Source organism: Neltuma alba, unplaced genomic scaffold (genome assembly GCF_004799145.2).
Source record: "Neltuma alba isolate B1F8T4 unplaced genomic scaffold, ASM479914v2 tig00013329_pilon, whole genome shotgun sequence".
Classification (NCBI taxonomy): Eukaryota; Viridiplantae; Streptophyta; class Magnoliopsida; order Fabales; family Fabaceae; genus Neltuma; species Neltuma alba.
The window spans coordinates 85,629-106,161 of record NW_021637603.1 but is presented as its reverse complement, the minus strand read 5'-3'; the positions used below and the strand labels follow the sequence as shown (position 1 = coordinate 106,161).

Here is a 20,533-nt window from a genome sequence, read left to right as displayed (position 1 = left end):
GATTTCAACCTCACTTGCGAAGCCAATATCCCAAAAATTACCATACGGTCCCTCAAATACCAGATTCTTCATTTGGAATGGACTACGCAGACTCTTGTAGTGGCTAGGGATGATTATTTTGACACTATATATCTGTCAAACTGATTACAAAAAAAACACATTTGATCAACAACCGTTCAAGTATGTAGATGATGGGCTTACTAATGTGAACTTTGTCTACGATTGTCCTAGTTCTCCTCCCTTTCTGTCAAATAGTCAAGATACAAACTGCAAGGGAGCCGACGATGATACAAATATAACAGTCTACTACCTTCCCGGACCATGGTATTTCAGTGATTGCGAAAGTGTTATTATGCCAATATGAAGCGAACTTTGGTCGAGTTCAAGCTGCTATACAAGATGTATTACGAGATGAGTTTGGGTTGCAATGGATGGTAAATACCGAGGATTGCAACAAATGCTCTCAATCTGGTGGCCAGTGCGGCTATGATGGACAATTCTCCTGCTTTTGCAAAGATGGACCCCAAAAACTTCATGTCCTGGTAAAACGTCAGGTATAGAACCATGGATATGGGACATGTCCCTGTGATAAATGTTTGATGCAGAACATAATTTATATCTGCATTTTCTAGTATACATGCCCTGTTATCAAGTATCAACCCTGTTGATTCTTCTTCCTTTTAACACCATACAAGCCAAATACGACGGGTCTGCTATTGCTTTGCAAGAGAATTAAACTTTTAATGATGTTTTAGAGCGTGCGTGTGTGTGTAGAGAGAGAGTGAGAGAGATAGAACACTTCAGCTTCCCGGCAATTTGCCAGAATCAAGACCCCGTTAAGGTTGTTACATTTTCCCATGCTAATAACATTCTTTTTCTTCATTTAAATGTATTTGTTCACACTTGTGTGTCTCTGAAAAGTGCACATCTTTATAAGATAATTCCACGACTAAATGTTGTAGCTACGATGGTTTAACAGGATAAGAAACATCTCTGCTACCGCAGAATAAATGTAATGTGATATAATGTGAAATTTGTAATGATTTTCTGCTGATCAAGCAAGTAGTAATTATTTGTTCGAAATCAATGTTCTACTTGCAGGATCAACTGAGAAGCTGGGTTTGCGAGTTGCTATAGGTAACAAACATAGTAACGCTCTCGTTTGATTGATTGCTCCCACGACTAACATTTCAAAAAGATTTAAGTTATTATGTTTTACAAATGCAGGCATTTCAACAGGAGTTGGTGGACTTGCTCTAATCTCAATTTTGATTATTTATATTTGCAAGAAGCGTTTCAGAATAGAAAGGGAAATTATTCATAGAGAGAAGAGCATATCATGATCACAATCTTAAATCCTTCATGAGAAACTATGGCTCTTTGGCACCAAGGCAATATAGTTACTCAGAAGTGAAAAAATGACAAAATCATTTTCAGACAATTGGGCGAAGGAGGGTATGGTGTTGTATACAAAGCCAGCCTACCTGATGGTCGTCCAGTGGCAATTAAAGTAATAAGGGAATCTAAAGGAAGTGGAGAAGAATTTATAAATGAAGTTGCAAGCATCAGCAGAACCTCCCATGTCAACATAGTCACTCTCCTGGGATTTTGTTATGAAAGGAACAAAAGTACTAATCTATGAATACCTGTCAAACTGTTCCTTGGATAATTTCATCTATCAAAGAGGATCTCCAAATGCTTTCTGTACTTTGGAGTGGAAGGTATTGTACCAAGTTGCTATTGGCATTGCTCGTGGACTGGAGTACTTGCATAGGGGTTGTAACACGAGAATTTTGCATCTTGATATCAAACCCCAAAACATTCTCTTAGATGAAGAATTTTTCTCCAAAAATATCTGATTTTGGATTGGCTAAATTATGTCAAAGAAGGAGAGTATTGTGTCAATACTAGGCACAAGAGGAACAATAGGGTTCATTGCACCAGAAATATTCTGTAGAGCATTTGGTGGTGTTTCCCACAAAGCAATGTTTATAGCTATGGCATGTTGGTCCTTGAAATGGTTGGAGGAAGGAAGAACTACGACAGTGGAGGATCACAAACTGATGAGCAGTATTTTCCAGATTGGATTTATAAGGATCTTGAACATGGTAAGCATCCAGCTAGTTCTTTAGTAATCACAGAGGAAGATGATGAAGTGGTAAGGAAGATGACTTTAGTGAGTCTATGGTGTGTCCAAACAAATCCATCAGATAGACCAGCTATGAGTAAAGTGGTAGAAATGTTAGAAGGACCCCTTCAATCCTTAACGGTTCCTCCAAAGCCATCCCTTGAATATCCTACCAAATCATCAGTAGTATACAATTGTCAAATGCATCTTCCGAAGACATGATTCATACAGTTTCAATAAGCAGTTGACTTGTATACTCTACCTAGTGCCAAAGACAATTTAACTTCGAATTGTCTCGGAAGATTCATGGATAATTGCCAACTATGCTTTCCTTTCTGTTTGTTCATACAAATATGAGGGTCAATGACCCTTGAATAAACATGGATACAAATATTTCAAAATTTTACGCATGCGCAATTACCAAGCTAAGGCGCCTGAAGGACGATCCGGTGGAATTTTTCAGTGTTGTTGCTTGTCCATGATGAAGCAAAAGTCAAACCCGCTCAGCTAGTTAAATTGAAAATGAAAATGTTATATATTTTGACTGGTGCATATAACGGGTATTGACAAATTTTTTCACATAAAAGACAAAATGATATTAAAATATTATAATACAGAGATAGTGAGAGAGCAAGCAAGGGCTGAAATTAAAACCTATTGGCAATACGTACGTTGTACTCATGACCTGACACTGTACTACGATTGTCCTTCCCCTCCGTTTTCTCTCCTCGTATATCCGCCGCCCCACTCAGTTTAATTGCAGTATAAATAGTACCGAAATAGTTGACTATTTCCTTCTGGAGGTCCGAGATATTGATGGGAACTCTGAAATCGAAGAAACATGGGCCTGCAGATCTACCATCATTGTTCCATTTTGGAGTCACAAGCCAGAATTTTAGAGGAAGATTCAAGTGTGGAAAATATGAAGACTGCTATTGATAAAGGCTTTAAATTGGTATGGCAGGCAAATCATTCTCCGTGCTCTGATTGTCGAAACTCTGGTGGGCAATGCGGTTATAACACAAGCTCAAGTGAATTCATTTGCTATTGCAAACACGGACCTGTTCCATCTGCATGTAGACCAAGTAAGTACCAGTGTTCTAGTAATTCATATAAAGAATCGCTACACGACAAAACATGTAATGTTGTGTAATTTGAAGAGTTGTCTCCGCACAGGTCTGTTTTTGACGTACTGGTACTGCACAGATTGAAGTTTCAGCAGCAATTAATGACTTCTGTGAACATAGATTGATGAACATGCCTTGAGTTTCAATGGGTTATTTCAGATAATACTGGCTTATTCATATCCTCGTCGCCAGTTATTGCTTTTAGATAGTTACAGACTTTGCCCACATGTCCCCTGCTCTTTTCTGCAGATAGGACCTTGATAGCCTTTAGCCAGGAAGCCATGCCAAAGGGAAAACATAGTTTAGTTTTATATAACTCCATGCATAGTTTATTCATATTCCTCAAGAACGATTCCTGACTTCTGCAACAACCATCTGATTGTGGTTCATCTCCAGGAAAAGCTAGAAAAACCGCTTTGGTTTTTCTCTTCGGTTTACGTGGACACTGGCACTAATGAGACATGTTTATGCCAAATTACAATGAAACGCAACCTACATGTTTCTCCTTGATTGGCTTAATTTACTTAATTTTCATACACACCAACTTCATCTGGAAAATATAAGAAGTCCTGTTTAGAGTATTTTGCTGGCGGTAGATAGACATTATTAGGTAAGTGCCAGGCTTCATGGTTGTTCACATCAGTTTTAAAATATGGACAACCTTCTTTGACTCCAAGTCAACTTGCACAACTACATTTAGGTCATATTTCCTCATGATTAAACAATTGTCATTTTTCATTTGAGAATATTCATTCTCAAGTCATGTCGGTCTATTTCCACTTCTCACTCCTTAGGATCTGAAAACCTTCTAATTCCGATCCCATGCATATAATTATACCAATCTACGAAGCACATCGTGATAAGATGTAATCTCATTTAGTGTAAGGATATTTCACTCACTTTCATTGTGTTAGCACTTGGCATATATGCCTTTAATTAATTTTTGAAAAAATATCAGAAAAATACCTTAAAATTTCAAAATCTAAAATCAGGAATAACTACAAAAATGTGTTTGTCATTTATTTTTCAAATGTTATCATTTGTTATTAAAATGAAAAAACAAGATTAAGTTAAAATTTTGAAATTCAAAGATATTTTGTTGGGATTTTTCTAACCTTTTTTTGTTTCAAGAGTTATCATATTGTAATTATGCTCAGTTGTAACCTCTCCCTCTGTTTTTTTTTTTTTTTTTGGATTTATTCTAAACAACCTGATAACTCCATTTTTTATTTGGAATTATTATATACTACCCTCCAGGTTCTGATTCTTAATATGAACTAGTTGTAAATTCAATTTGATCATAAATATAATGATTGTACATGTTAAAGGGTTTTTCATTAAATAGTAATTTATAATGCACATGATTAATAAGGATATTTTATAAAAACAACACTCATTTATTACAAATACTAGCCTAACTAATTTTCTTAATATTCACAAATTAATTATCTAAATCTTATATTAAGAAGTAGGATATTAGTTTCTTGATTTCGAAAGATATCATGATAGACTCTCCTTAGCCCTATCGGCCTACATATAAATGATTATGTCCGTCACTTGTAAATTCCAAAATCACTCTGTCAATTTAAGGCTGAACAGAGTTCTAATTGCAGGATCAACTGAGAAGCTGGGTTGGCGACTTGCTATAGGTAATAAAGACAGCAACTTTGATTTTAATAGCTTCCGCAATTAATATTTCAAAGATTTTAAGAAGTTATGTTCTACAAATGCAGCCATTTCAGCAGGTGTAGGTGGACTTGCTCTAATCTCGATTTTGATGATTTATATATTCAAAGCGAGAAGAGCAAATCATGATTCAAATCTTCAATCCTTCATGAGAAACTGGGGCTCTCTGGCACCAAAGAAATACAGTTATTCAGAAGTGAAAAGAATGACAAAATCATTTTCAAACAAATTGGGCGAAGGAGGGTATGGTATTGTATACAAAGCAAGCCTACCGGATGGTCGTCCTGTCGCAGTTAAAGTAATAAGGAATCTAAAGGAAGTGGAGGAGAATTTATAAATGAAGTTGCAAGTATCAGCAGAACCTCCCATATCAACATAGTCACTCTCCTGGGATTTTGTTATGAAAGGAACAAGAGTGTTAATCTATGATACCTGTCAAACGGTTCCTTGGATAATTTCATCTATCAAAGAGGATCTCCAAATGCTTTCTGTACTTGCAGTGGAAGGTATTGTACCGGGTGCTATTGGCATGCTCGTGGGCTTGAGTACTTGCATCGGGGTAACACGAGAATTTTGCACCTTGATATCAAACCCCAAACATTCTCTTGGATGAAGAATTTTCCCCAAAAATATCTGATTTTGGATTGGCTAAATTATGTCAAAAGAAGAGAGTACTGTATCAATACTAGGCACAAGAGGAACAATAGGGTTCATTGCACCAGAAATATCCAGTAGAGCATTTGGTGGTGTTTCTCACAAAGCAGATGTTTATAGCTATGGCATGTTGGTCCTTGAAATGGTCGGAGGAAGGAAGAACTATGACAGTGGAGGATCACAAACCCGTGAGCTGTATTTTCCAGATTGGATTTATAAGGATCTTGAACATGGTAAGCATCCAGCTAGTTCTTTAGTAATCACAAGAGGAAGATGATGAGGTGGTAACGAAGATGACTTTAGTGAGTCTATGGTGTGTTCAAACAAATCCATCAGATAGACCAGCTATGAGTAAAGTGGTAGAAATGTTAGGAGGACCCCTTCAATCCTTAACAGTTCCTCCAAAGCCAACCCTTGAATATCCCACAAAATCACCTGTTATACAATTGTCAAATGGATCATCCGAAGAAATGATTCAAACAAATTGAATAAGCAGATAGCGCATATACCCTACGAACTGCTGAGGACAATTCAACTTTGAATTGTATTGGTAGAATTCATAGATAATTTCCATCAACTGCTTCCCTTTCTATTTGTTCATAAATATAAGCAGCATTGTCTAAATGATTTCCAACTGTTCTATTTTTCCTTTTGAAAATTTTTGCAGCTAACTCGCTAATATATACTTAGTCAATTAATTATTGAAGTTGCATTTTCTATGTTCTGTCCTTTACTCATGAGTCCTATATCTGCTTTCGTATGTAGGATGCCTTCAAATATAAACCCTTTTTCTAAAGACACTGCATCCTTATTATATTAGAGTATCTAGTTAGAGTAACAAAAGAAGTACATGTACAAGTATTTATTGAATTTAGATACTTTATATCAAATCTAGACGCTTTAAATACAATCATGACATTCAGGCTTAGCATGGATGCTGAGAATTGTCGTACAAATATGAGGGCTATTGATCCTCGTGTAAATGTTTGACCCCTAACTCTTGGATCAGTCACCTACAATATTTAATAATAATATTTTCTGTGTAATAAATAAAATATTTTAAATCAGAATTCCAAGTCTTTATGATGTAATATGCAGACTAATTTTAAAAAAAATTATTTAGTGATTTAACAATAGATGCGGTTAGATATTTCGATTAGTAATTTTTCCTCAAAAAATTCTGTTGCTTAGACTTACACTCTGGCTAGATTTTTCATCTCTTAATAGTATATTTGAGCAGTGGATTCTATCACAGTTGATTCCAGATATCGAATTTTTCCTCTTTGTAGGACTCAAACAGTGATTAATTCAAGATACTCACTCGCAAAAATATGCTATACACTAATGCTTGGGAGAAATTTTCCTATTTCTTGTCCCCCAGAATTTGCAGACAAATTAAGAGCAAACCAGTGGGATGTGTATATTTGTATATTAATTTTCTTTATGCCTCTGCTCAACTTCCTTTCTCTGCTGGAGATCTGCCTGCAAAATTCAAGTTGAAGTCAAGTTTTCTTGTCAAACAGAAGGAACAACTAAACATATTTATGATTTATTAATTTTGTTAACATGATCTAATTTCAAGCAAAAACAAAACCTTGTATTTACCAGTTTGAGCTTCAAATCTGCGATTCTCTGCTGTCTTTGATGTGCAAAAAACTTCAATGACTGAGAATAATAAGTAAATCAGACCCACAGGGAGAAGTGAATACAAGCAGAAGCAAATACATAGAAAGAAATGTTTACAGTTGTCTCTAGAAACTAGGAGAATGCCAGAAGCACAAGGGAAAAAATCACTTACTCCAATTCTCTGCATTTCAATAGATCTACGCAATGCTTCTCTTTTCGTTAGAAGATTTTTTGTCCCCTTTTCTGAAGGCCGTCTATAGTTTTTTCCACGGTAAATAATTATTGCATGGCCTTCTTTTAATTTATCAACAGAAACTAGAACCCCACCACTTTCTGCCTCGAGAGATGTTGCTGTGTTGATGACCTGCCCAAACACTCTCTGCATTGTAATGATCTTTACTACTTCTCTGTGCTTCCAGTGCTGATGTATGCCCTCCAATACACCATCAAAGATCCCACGCCTGCCTGCAGTCACCGTTTAATAGAATTTCTAAGGGCCAGAAAAAATAAAAACGAAGATATTTTCCAACAATAAAAGACTTCATGGAGAAGCTGTAACAAAACTGCATCAGTAACTGTACTTTGCAATTGTAGCCACATCAGGATATGCCCCTTTGGATGTTTCAATCGAGGGCTGCTGGCTCACAAGCAAGTGAAATAATATATATTTGTCTTTATTTGTCTTCATATAACCCATTTGACAAAAAGCAGACTTTGATATATATAATCGCTACTCTGGATTAGATTGGGAAAAAAAAAAAAAAAAAAAAACAGCAGAGAGGGGAAGAGCAGCCTATAAAGGAAACAAAATGTGAGAAGTACAATTTATTTACCAAGCACTAAGCAACTGCGCATCTTCAGTCCTATCTTCTGGAAACATTGTCTCTCTTCCTCTGTCATTATTTCCAGGTCTGAGTCCTTCTCAGAAGGTGTAAAAGCAGCATTTAACTTTGATAATTCCTTTGTTGAGTTCTCTATTTTCTTATTAAGCTGCAGAGTCGACAAAGATAGTTCACAAAATATTTGTATAATTCCAACTTAAAATGAAAAAGATGATAGGTCGTGTCATACTATGAATAGTTGGCGCTTTCCCCTTTTCAATTCCCTCTCCAATCTGACTATTTCAGCTTCCAGTTGAACATTTACATCTTCATGGACGTTTTTGGCATACCAAATCGTTCTTTGGATTTTCTTGAACTCTGATAAGGTACCACTTGTACTAGTGTTCTGCTGTGGTTCATCAATTGGTGAAAAAGCCTCAACTGCTTTCAGCCGTGAAACTTCTTCGTGAAGTTGACAGCCGTTAAGCTCTTCTTCTCTCTTTTCCACCAAAGCTGTAACTCTTCTAGGAAGGAAGTCCTTGCCCCTATAAAGTATTATATAAAACTTATTACGCAGCAACAGGGTTCCTCCTGTAAGACGCTGCATTGCAGATAACAATGTTAAGAAAACTTGTTCCAACATACATGAACCAGAACCAACACATTGAACATGCATACGAGCTACGGAGGAGAATTTTACAGCTGGACAAGAAGAAATTTTAGCTTGGCTTTCAGGTACAAGATTCAAAATGAAACCATTATATGCCCAACCATGATTGGCTTTGATATTCACATTCCAGTCTCATAAATTGCCCAACAGCACGTGAGAAGGCTAATTTGCAAGTGAGGACAGCGAAAGTGTCAAGCTCTACCTTGAAGGTTGGTGAGAATAATTCATTCAATTCAATCCAAAGAGTCAATCTTTAATATACAGAAGGACAGAACGACTAAAACTTGGAATGTCTTGGTCACAGATGCAGATCACAAAAAAACTTCTATGCAACTTACCTTCAGCTCATTGGCCATTTTTTCATTGTCAGTATTAAGAACTCCGTACTTCACAGCAATTTTTGCTATAAGGCTCTTTTCCCACAACTTCAAAATTGCAGAAGCCAAGCCCTGTAGTCTTCTGTTCCTACCTTCATAAAATAGAGAAGCATTATTCATTAACCTTATTCATGCAATGATAAGCAAGAAAGGAGGTACCCCACATACACTTCTGGCTAGGCTTCGGATCAATTAATAACCAACCAATTAAAAGAACAATTTATAACCAACCAATCAAAATTTTCTTTCAATAAAAATATTGATTAGATTCACTGTTCTTTCCCCAGCAGAAGCAGTTAGATACTGTTACATGGACTCCTTCACCTTGCCATGTATAAGTAACTTAATTTCCATTAAGGTTTTCAATTTGTAACAGTATCTAATTTCCATTTAATTAAGTTTTTAACTAAGGTTTTCAATTTGTAACTGAGTTTATTCAGGTGTGAATTTGAAATGACACGAAAAGTCATAGATTTAGAACTAGAAACAAACTTAAGTAACTAATTCTTATGCAGTGAAGTGAAATGAATATATCTCAGGCCAAAAAAAAAAAGGCATGAATATATCTTTGTATTTGATCTCCATATAGCAACAAACTCAAAAATTAATCTGGCTGGATGGCTCCTGAATCTGATGCTTCTAAACACAATACATGATGATGTCCTATGCACTAAAAAATAATTTACTAACTTGGAAAAAATTAGGTTACTAAAGAATTGATCTACTTAAATTTACTTTTAAGCTTTTCAGAATGTATATACACATGATATTAACAAATTACTAGCTTATACAACAGATATCCACATATAAAACAAACCGATGCAAACACCAAAAATATGAATATGTGTAGGTGGCCGTGCCTGTGCTAATACAAAGTGACTCTATAGCCTGTGGCCTGTAACGCAATACTTCTCTAGAGAATAACATATTCTGGCCTGAAGTCTGAACAAGAAAGAGGTAGCTAACTCATGAATTTCTAATTTATAACGTCAAACAAAACCCGTGGCCTTTTCCGCAAGGTTTCTGCTGGGGGGGAAAAAACGACAATAGCTGAGGAGAATTACATTCAAATTTCGAACTAGGGTATGCTAGTATACTATGAGGCATTACTATTATTAACTATCATAGGGTTGAAACAGAATTCCATAAGAGATATGGGCAGACAACAAGTAATGCACAAAAATAAAACTACCCCAGAATAAAAAGATAAGACATTTCTTCTTTAAGCTAGGTCATACTAGTAAATGTCCCGCATAGATTGCATAAAATCGTCAAATCCAGAAAGAAAGAGAAAATGTTACATATTATCATTTCTCAGCTTAAAAAATAGGGGGGAAAAAAAGAGCCTAGAATGCAAACAAATAAAGAAATAATAAAAGTAAGCGGATAGATTACATCAAGCGGGAGAGTACCAAGAACAAAATGGACCGGCAAAGGGTGAGCAAGCCTCCTCAAGTACGTAAGTTCATTATCCGTCAGTTTTGAATTAGCATAAGGTGGAGAAAGCCTAAATGGAGGCTCAAATCCAGGAACCACTTCTGGAAGTAAGTCACCATCTACTGGGAGTGGCTTGTGCATCCACCAATCAATGAAGCGGGGTCCTAAGCCATCCAGTAACCTATCAGTTTCCCTCTCATACAAGGATCCAGTCACAGTTTGGCAATTCACATCTTCTTCGTTATGGATATCAGTTACTGCAAAGTCTCCACTACCAGCTTTCCACCTCAACATGTCATGAGCACCACTTTGATGGAAGTCAAACTCGTAAAGATTGTCCTTGGTTTCTGACTGCAACAAATTGATTCCGTGATGGTTTGCGTTTTGTCTGTGATAGTATCTTGTATAAATCTTTCCTGAAACTTTAGGAGTGATCTGATGATTTTGGCCTCGGTAAATGACAAGCGTATCTTTCTTACTCCCGACAACCAAGCCTCCAGTCTTAAACTATTCACATAGGAAATAAGGACAAACACATCGGATAAGTAAACTAGAAACAGATGTATGATCTACAAGTCAAAGGAATATATGACATGATATCGTTTCTCGCCATTAGACATCTCGGATTAGTTCAATTTTGTCTTTCACCTCTAAAACTCAGTTAAATAAATCAGGTTACTATTGTAAGATTTTAAAGACGAGGAATTACCCTGACGATTCCCATCTCCGCAGTTCATTCAAGGTACGCAGCACATATTGATCCTTAAATTCAGTTCAATATGGCAGCATGTTCACATAGAACTAAAACATATTTTAAAAACCAACTTTTGAAACGTATCGCTTCGAAAATGCAAATAGAGAACATTATTCACAAGCCTAACCTCGACAATTTCTCGAGCTCTATCCATATTCCGGCACAATGGGATATCAAATTTAACCATGGCAAGCTCACTTCTAGTCCAAATGCGTTTAATTTCATCAACAACAGCTTGAGTAACACCAGCTTTCTTAACCTTCACCCAAGTTCTCATTCTAGCAGCATCAGTTCTTAATCTCCTTAGCAATGCCTTATCAAGAGTCAAATCCGCAGTAGTCACGGCCTTCTCCTTTTTCGTCCTCCGAAACTGAATAATCTCATCTTTCTCCCATGGCATCCTACCCCGAGTTCCGAAATCGCCGTCTTTTTCGAATTGTTCTAAAGTATCCTCAATTTCAGCTTGCGCAGGACCCATCTGCGTATCAGTTGAGTAATTCTGACCCTTCTGAAGTTTTTCAATGCCTTGGACAATTTTCTTCATAGCCTTCTTCCCTCTGACGCCACTTTCCTTCGCAGTCAAAGCCTTGTCAGATTGTTCCACCTCGCTCTTATTGAATATCTTCTTGGCATTGGGCTTAGAAAGGTCAAGAACTTCATGAGGCTCAAGAAGCAGAGGACCCTTCATCCACGGAGGCGTGGGGGCTTTGATGGGAGCACCAGGATGGGACTTAGACTCAGGCGAGACAGGGGAATTCGGGTTCTCTGCCGAGGCAATTGGGAAAAGGCTGAAAGGGTGATTTTTGACGGTGTTTTTGGGAGGAGTCTGGGGAGAAAAGGATGTAGTGGTGGAAGAATATGGGAATGAGAGGGAGTAAAATGTGATGTTAGGATTACCAGATAGCTGAGGAAGAAGAGAAAGGAAGATCATGGCAGGCATGAATAAGACGTGAGCGTTCTTTGCCTGCTTCGCGCGCACAACTGAAGACGAAGATGGGACTATGGCTAATACTTCCAGTTCTTAACTTCTTATCACATTTTGCAGTTGATAATTTCGGGTTGGATCGCCTCTCTCTCTCTTTCGTGAAGCTTATTCTATCAAGGTAGGAGGGGCGAAATCATACGGGTGAAAACAGGTAAAGCCTGGTTTGTACCTATAGGCCTGAACTTAGCTTTAGTATGTTACAGGTTTATTTTTCAGTCTAAACCTGACCTGTATAAAGGCCTGACTTGACTTAAATCCTGTTAAAAAGTCTGTTTTTTAAAAAATTCAAATTACAATAATTTTTTTAGAAAAATCTAAAATAAAAAAAAGTGTACATAATAATTAATTTTTTTAGTTTTGTTTTTTATTTAAATTTAGTATCATAGGTATTGTCTTAAATCTTAATTACAATTTATAAGGATATTATTGAAAACTAATTCTAATTGTATGTTAAAATTTGGGACAAAATTATGTTTAAGTACAAAAAAAAATTAAGTCAAATACATAAAAAAAAACTATTAATTTTACAATGAATAAAGAGAGTATCATAATTTAATTAATATAATACATAAGTTAATTAATCTATCATTCTTGGAACAAACTTTCTTTCGTATTTTATTTATATTTTTAAGATTTAAAGATCATATTATTTATTGATATCTTTATTTTAAATTATATTTTTATCTTTACTTGTCAACTAAACTTCAAAATCTAAGGAAGAACTAAGCTATTAACTATATATTAAAATTAAAAAAATAAATTAAAAGTGCACATTAACAATACCATTAACTAATTTTTTTATATATTATAATTATAAATTTCTAACAGGCTCAGGCCGGTCTAACAGGCTTAACAGGCCTTTTAGAGAGCCTAAACCTGGCCTATTAACTTAAACAGGCCTTTAAACAGGCCTGAGCCTGTCTTAAAAGAAGGAATATCCTAGGAAAAAAATATACAAATATGAGAAACAAAGTGAATTGAGATTTTATATTTAGAACTAAAATAAAAATCAAATAAGGTCTTAAAAGACTAGAGGTAATATAATTTTTAATTGCTATGTTAATTTTAAATATGAAATTACAATATGCCATTTCCAAAATAACCCTGGTCTCAATCCAAAACAGCCCCAACCACCCCATCAGCCATCACCCTCCATAGAAACTATTGACGGCCACCATAGAATAACATCAGCAAATGAAATATCAAGATACAGAGTCACCCATCATAAACACAGGTAGCAGAAATGGAGGGGACACAGGTAGAAGAAATCGAAGATCGAAGAGGGAAAAGGAGAAGATAATGAAAAGCTCATAGATCGAAGAGGGAGAATACGGTGTCTGCCACCCGCCATTCACCTTTCCCTTAGAAGAAAAACACATTGAAAAGAGAGAAGAAAATGTTGACGTTCGGAAATCAAATGCAAATCGAAAAAGGAGACGACCTTGTTACCATCACAGAAAACTAGATCAAAGAGCAAAGCGCTGTCTATTGCTGCCTTTGCTATCGTCCTCATGCCATCCTCTATCATCCTTGCTTACTACCATTATTACGTCTGTTAAAGGGCAACATGAATGGGACCGGACTAGTTCCATGGGTAGGAGCGTGAAACCCAATTCCATTGTTCGATGGGTAGGAGCGTGAAACCATTCCATCGATATATGTGGATGGAAGTGGATTCCGCGAGGAATCGAATTCTTAGCTACCAACACACCAAGTATGTGGTTCTAATTCCAATCTCGCTTTCATAGCCTGGATTTACTGAATGAGGCATTGAATGAGTACGGAGAGAAAGAGTTTTTTTGGGGGGGGGGGGGAAAAGTAAATAAACTTCAATTGCTTGGGTCATTATATCGAAGACTCAATTTTCTTAGAAATAGTGCCTTCAATGCTCTGTTTGGATAGAAAAAAAAATTGGAGGAAAGAAATAGAAGGAGAAAAAATAGAAAGAAAAGAAAACTGAAAAGAAAATATTATTTTCCTTTATATTTGGGATAGACGAGAGAAAATAAAAGAAAAAAATAAACAAATATATGAATGACTAAAATATCTTTATTCTTATATCAAAATATATCATGTTATAAATTAAATTAAATATTATAATAAAAAATCATATTAGTGTTAATATCATTAAATAATTTAAAATCAAATTATTTGACAAAAATTTATTACCATGTGATTATATTGTAAAAACCAAATAATTTAGTAAAAAATATTCTTTTTAAAGGTGAAAATTAAAAAAAAAGTGGATTTTTTTTTAAAATCAAACATAATAAAATGATATAAATAAATTACGTATTATTTAAGATTATTGATAAATAGTAAAAATTTAATATAAAGGTTGAAAGAGATGAAGAAATTATATATATATTAATTTATGCGAATTTCCTGCATTGTCCACTGAATGTAAAAGAATAGAGTTCATTTGTAGCTTTTGATTTTGGCCGCAATATAATGAGATAATTTTGTTAAATTATGAAGTAGTCATAAGTAAAATTTTAAATAAAAAAAACTTGCATTAAAGGCGGAATGTGATATTACTGATTATATTTGAAGAGGGCATACAGGAAATATGAGTTTTCTTCTCATTTTCTCTCCATATATGGAAAGAAAAGTTGGGGAGAAAATAAAATAGATCCCACATCCCATTTCTCTCCTATTTTTCTTTCCTTTCACTTTTCTCCCCTCATCCAAACAGAAAAAAGCTCATTTCTTCTCCTATTTTCCTTCTTCATTTTCTTTCCTCTCCCATTTTCTCTCCATACAAACATGGGGTAAGTTTTCTCATAAGATCTACTTTTCTTGTACCAAAAAAAAAAATCTTCTCTTCTAATATTTATTTGAAATAAAAGTTTATTAGAACGATATTCACCTAAAAATAAAAGTTTATTAGAACGACACTTTTGTCTTTAATATTAAAAAATATAATATATTTGTTAAAAAAATAATTTAAACTTTAGAAACAGACAAGGGAAGGAAAGGGGTTGTCACACGGAGGGAGAAGACAAAAGCCACGCCCAAAATATTCCACATAAGTCAGTCCAGCAAGCAATTATCAAGCAACTTGCAGCTCATTCGTCAAGCTCGTGCAGGGGTTGGCCACATGCTTTTGTTTTGTTTTTGTTTTGAGGGGGGGGAATAAGAACTTACGAAGTCGAGGTTTGAAATAAGTGATGTTCATTACCTGTGGTCCTATCACGTGCAACCATGGGGATGACAGAATATTCTCTTTTCTTTCTTGCACGAGCATTAATTATTTCACGGTCTTCGGCATAAACCACTTAAACCCCCATTTGAAAGTGTACCTCAACTAAATGTAGAGAGACATGGAAAGTAAATAGTACGCCCCATTTGCGATAATAGAAGAAGGACCTACCATTCTCTATTTCTTTCTAAGCTTTAGTGTACTTAAGGGGGTTGCCTCAGATACTGAGGGAAAACCTGAAAATGAAACTCCAGTGATATTCATTTACACAGTATCAAATAAATCTGAGACCGTGAATCCAAACACACACTTGATTTTGCCTTTCTAATCCCTATGGTCACCCTGTAATGGATGCTTCAAAAAGCAGAAATATAGTGAACAAAAAGAACATCCTTATGCTTCAAAAGAGAAGAACAAGATTCCAAGAATACAACAGAAATACCTAAGAAGGAGAAATTTCTACGTCGACCCATTCTAAAAAATATTGACAGACCAAAGAAATGATTGGTGAACATTCAAGCATTAGAAAACATTGAAATGCTTGTTATGTTCATTCAGGATTAATTTGTACCAAACTTATTGTGAGCTGAATCTACCTAAGGATTTCTCCCACTATAGACTAATGCAGCAGTTAGGCGATTGATGACAGTCAAAATCATCACATCACCTTACCTCCATCATCCATGGGGTCTCGTAGAGTTCCAAACATCCAATCCATCCAAATGGTGAAATGGCCGTAGTTATGACGATACGTAGTATGATGAATGGTGTGGTATCCAGCACCCATAACAGGCCACAAGTTGGCATGAATGCAGTCATGTATATTCGCAGTCCAAATGGCCTCAATGAATATAGCCGCTAAGTGTGTAGTTAAATGAACTGGAATGATGAACAAAGCAAGGCTATGTGGCAATGCCTGAAGGATCCCATCAAGAGGGTGAAAAGCCAAACCTGAAATTCAGGGAACAAAATAATCAGTCAGCCCTCCCTCTTGTGAAATCATATGGACCTAGCAGACTAAACTGAATAATGTTAGTGAAAATTTAGCTGACACATGTTTGGGTTGTGTGCGGCTCAAAATATACTTGTGTGGGTGAGTTAACGTTTAGAAGAGAAGGAAGAAGATTCTGAGCTAAAGAACGTTTAAGAGAAAGAGTACACCCAAAATTTTCAAATGGATATGTGTGTGTAACAAGACAATAATTTGCTTCACCATATTCCAGCTAATTTGAAGTTGAACTAGAAAACAAAAACCGGAGTCTAGCAACAACATAGAAGGAACTTCCATATCTTCCCACTACCTGCCCAAAACGTGAAGTAATAAGTTGAAAACATCATGTTCTTACCAGCAAATGGGGAAAGAGTGTTCTGCTTGTTGTAGATGTGATGAGTAGCATGGAGATACTTATAAAGCGGTTTTATGTCATGCAACTCTCTATGCACCCAATAAATGCCAAACTCCACGAAAATTTGGTAAATGGCTAAATATGCAAGGAAGGCAGGCCAGCTGATATTATTTAATCTTGGAAAACACTTTGTCCAGCCAATTTCTGCCAAGTACTCAGAAATAGTAGGAAGCACACAGTACCAAGGCATTGCTTTCATCGCAACAGATATTTGCAAGAGCATGGATTTACGAGAGGGAATGGCATCTGCAATAAAATGGCTTTCCATATATTAGATCCTGAAATTTTAAAATAAATAGACAACCATACACTCAAACAAACACAAAAACAGTGCCTAGAAATGGCATGGTTGGTTAAGATTTGATATAAGCAGACAATGCAAACTTAAAGGAATCTAGAGCCAACCGAGTACAGGTGAAAAGTATTTTTAAGTTATTTTCCATCATTGTTGCAAGAGATTTCTTCATCCTTCCACTGGTAAGCATGCAGAAAAGTTAATTTGTTTTACATCAGAAATACAGACATATTGATGTCGCTTATCTGATTAAGAATGATGAAACGTAACTATGTGAATGTGTCCAAGTGATAGTAGAGGATAATCTATGTTTCAACTAGCCACCTACCCACAATGGGCAAAGTGCCAACCAACTTGAAACTGCCCTTTTATGGCCAAATTACTGTTACAGAGTAGTCTAATGAAATCCTCTTGTGAAACTTGATAATCTATCATAGCAGAAGCTCAACAAATAGTATATCTCCTTCACAGGGACATGCATGATGATTGGTTCAATGATTTTGCCCTGAGCAGGAACAGATTTACATTAACAATTGCTTGAAGCTGTACAGAAAATGATTAAAACAAAAATAAATCCCTGTATCTTTATCACCAGTTATTGAAAAACTTGCCACGTATAAATAGGATAGGCATATCAATGATAACTTAATGGCGGTTGAAAGATGTCAGTAATCCCACTAATTAAAACCTTACGCGCATATTTAAAAGGGAAAATCCAGGAACTAGTCCCTGTGTAGCCTTATATTGCCAAATTCCATAGAAGAGACCATTTACACCGACCAGAGAAGAGAAACCTCACAAAACCAAACTATTGTTGTAATCTAATGGCATACAAACAGAGAACCATAACTCAATCATACTTTAACGAGCAACCAAGAGCAGAAAGAAAAGGCAAGAATACAGATCCAGGATATTGACCAAAAGATATTAGTGCCATAAATTTCAAAAGGAAATAGACAGATACGAAAACGAAATAAACTACTCTAAGTAAAAGAAAAGGTGAAATTTATGGTAGATAGCATCAGAGCCAGATAAGAGCAGAACAAGAAAAACCACATAAAATTAGCCCACAAGAAACCAACACCTCATTGAACTTGAGATTTTCAGCCTAGAAGGGCAGAACTAAATAAAAAGAAACGACAAAGAAAAAGCTCATAACGCCGTATAATGACAGAAGGATTCAGATTAAGAACTAACAAACAAACTCATCACAACTATGGCACCTTCGCCGCAAAACAACAGAAATAGAAGAAGAAGATGATGATGAGGAATGTCAAGGCAGACATTGACGAGAAGAGAAAGCTGGAATAAACCCGAAAAAAATGAAATACCTGTAGGAACATAAACATTGCGCTTCAAGTAATAGATGTAGAAGCACCAGAAGAAGCCAGAGAGGAGGTAAACGAGGACTCCCCCAATGTAGTTGCGAAGCCATGTCTGGAAGAAGCGAGGGAGTGAGATCCACATGCAATCAGGCAAGAGAGAGCCAAGGAGGAAGCGGTTGTAGAAGTCTGCATCGTCGACGAAGAGTTGACGATAGTCGCTTGAGCCGTCCAGGGGAGGCGCCATTAAGCTTAGTAGCATAGAGGATGAATCAATGAATCAGATGGTGAAGCGGTGAGTTGTGAAATACCCAAAAATAATACACGTCGCTTTTGTGGGCGACCGTACCAGATCTTAGATTTCTTAGATTCTTTTCAGGAAAATTTTAAGAAGTTCTCAAAACTTTATAAAACTTCACTACAGGGCTAAAAAGACAAACTGATATTAATTCTATTAAAAAAATAATGCTATTACTTCTAATAATATTTATTATAGAGTGACATGTAAATGAACTAATACCAGCTGTAAATAAAAGTATGTATGTTACAAATTGTTTAATTTCACTTGCAAATGAGTTCTCTCACACTTGTTCACTCACAGACACCTTCAGGTGAAGAAGGTAACATGTAAATAGACTAATTTTAGTTGTAAATAAATATATATTTGTTCCAATTTATCTAGTCCCACTTACAAATAGACTCTCTCATACTTGTTCACTCACGGACACCTTCTTCAAGTAGTAAAGGGACTAATTCCAGTTGTAAATATATATATATGTTGTAAATTGTCTAGTCCCACTTACAAATGAACTCTCCTACTTTTATTATGAGGGGCAATAACGTCATTTTTTTGTGGAATTAATATCTTAGTCCTGCAGTGAAGTTTCAAAAAATTTTGAGAGCTTTCTAAAATTAATTCTGTACTGCGGTTCTCATACGAAATTTCCCCTTCTTTTTATTTTTGTTAAAGTTGGTGAACTTTTTTTTATTTTTTATTACCTAAAGTAATATTTGATCCTCTTCATGATCCAAAATAAAAAAATATTTGTCCTCTAAATTTGAATTTTTTTATTTTCTTAAATTTATAAAGTATAGTTTTACTCCTTTAATTTTAATACTGTTAATCTTATAAAAGAAAATGTTGACTTAAGAAATTTAAAATGGTAGACTTTGCAATTAAGTATTAATAAAGCATACTTAAATTTTAATCATTTCACTTGGCCAAAAAACACGTTGGAAAAAAAGTCATTTAACAGTTAAAATAATTTTAAAATATATTGAGTTTATTTTAATTTTAAAATACAAAATTTTATATCGAAATAATCAAATTTAAGTATGTTTCTGTCACTATTTAATTATAAATTCACCATTTAAACTGGTTAAATAATTATTTCCTGTAAATATAATCAGCAGTGTTTAAATTAAGAAACTGAAAATACATTTTATAAACTTAAGAAACTAATACAATTTTTTATACAAGAGAACCAAACATATAGGTTTACTTTTTTTCGTGAAATTCCTTTTTTATTTTTTAAATACTACTCTTTTCTTTTTAATGCAATAATATTTTTTCATACTAAGTTATTTTTTTATAAACTATACCAAGTGATTTTAATAAAATTTTATGATTTTCTTTAAACAAATTCGATTGATTGCGCATATTTAAAAGGTTTTTCTTAATAAAAGTAATTTCAATATAAATAATTAAAGGATATTTTATAATAAAAATTACGCACGAGAATATTTGATTGGAGGAAAAATAACTCATATTTCATATAAATTATTAATTTTACTACTTTTTTTTAATTTTTGTAAAGTATATAATTTTCAAATTTAGGGCGGCAAGAAATACCAACTAATCCAATGGTGTCAAACATGAGTGTAAATTTTCTCACCGTTGCAAATTTTTCCACCTAAAGCTTTCAATTTTTACCTGAATTTTCCAAATTGCAACTCATATTGGAGTATTTATTTAAAGAGGCCCAGCGGGGAATAACTTGAATTTTAATTGAAAACCCAAAATAGATGAAAAAAGAATATCAG

At 35.1% G+C, this 20,533-nt stretch overlaps 2 protein-coding genes and 2 pseudogenes across 2 annotated transcripts; 2 read left to right on the top strand and 2 right to left on the bottom strand.

The window, feature by feature from the left end:
* Positions 1 to 1,320: 1,320 nt before the first annotated feature.
* Positions 1,321 to 2,350, top strand: LOC114736352 (LEAF RUST 10 DISEASE-RESISTANCE LOCUS RECEPTOR-LIKE PROTEIN KINASE-like 2.5; annotated as a pseudogene).
* A 559-nt stretch (positions 2,351 to 2,909) lies between these two features.
* Positions 2,910 to 6,562, top strand: LOC114736349 (LEAF RUST 10 DISEASE-RESISTANCE LOCUS RECEPTOR-LIKE PROTEIN KINASE-like 2.1; annotated as a pseudogene).
* On the bottom strand, positions 5,947 to 12,266 carry LOC114736347 (chloroplastic group IIA intron splicing facilitator CRS1, chloroplastic-like). The gene is made up of 9 exons (XM_028924138.1): positions 11,408 to 12,266; positions 10,502 to 11,033; positions 9,051 to 9,181; positions 8,293 to 8,643; positions 8,055 to 8,211; positions 7,394 to 7,686; positions 7,201 to 7,260; positions 6,917 to 7,077; positions 5,947 to 6,030 (listed from the first exon to the last, which is right to left on the bottom strand). The coding sequence occupies exons 1-8, from the start codon at positions 12,218 to 12,220 to the stop codon at positions 7,027 to 7,029; spliced, it is 2,388 nt and encodes a 795-aa protein (XP_028779971.1). The 5' UTR covers positions 12,221 to 12,266; the 3' UTR covers positions 5,947 to 6,030; positions 6,917 to 7,026.
* A 3,409-nt stretch (positions 12,267 to 15,675) lies between these two features.
* LOC114736348 (delta(7)-sterol-C5(6)-desaturase-like) lies at positions 15,676 to 18,737 on the bottom strand. Its single transcript, XM_028924139.1, has 3 exons — positions 18,500 to 18,737; positions 16,814 to 17,119; positions 15,676 to 16,418 (listed from the first exon to the last, which is right to left on the bottom strand). Exons 1-3 carry the CDS (start codon positions 18,735 to 18,737, stop codon positions 16,126 to 16,128), a joined length of 837 nt encoding a protein of 278 aa, XP_028779972.1. The 3' UTR covers positions 15,676 to 16,125.
* Between the last annotated feature and the right edge of the window lie 1,796 nt (positions 18,738 to 20,533).

Coding starts and splice junctions, on each gene's coding strand:
- LOC114736347 (XM_028924138.1), bottom strand. CDS start 12,220: ATGCCTGCCATGATCTTCCTTTCTCTTCTTCCTCAGCTATCTGGTAAT. Junction 11,034..11,407: donor GAGCTCGAGAAATTGTCGAG/GTTAGGCTTGTG, acceptor CTATGTGAATAG/TTTAAGACTGGAGGCTTGGT. Junction 7,078..7,200: donor CAGATTTGAAGCTCAAACTG/GTAAATACAAGG, acceptor TGAATTTTGCAG/GCAGATCTCCAGCAGAGAAA.
- LOC114736348 (XM_028924139.1), bottom strand. CDS start 18,737: ATGGCGCCTCCCCTGGACGGCTCAAGCGACTATCGTCAACTCTTCGTC. Junction 17,120..18,499: donor CAATGTTTATGTTCCTACAG/GTATTTCATTTT, acceptor ATTTTATTGCAG/ATGCCATTCCCTCTCGTAAA. Junction 16,419..16,813: donor CACTCTTTCCCCATTTGCTG/GTAAGAACATGA, acceptor CCTGAATTTCAG/GTTTGGCTTTTCACCCTCTT.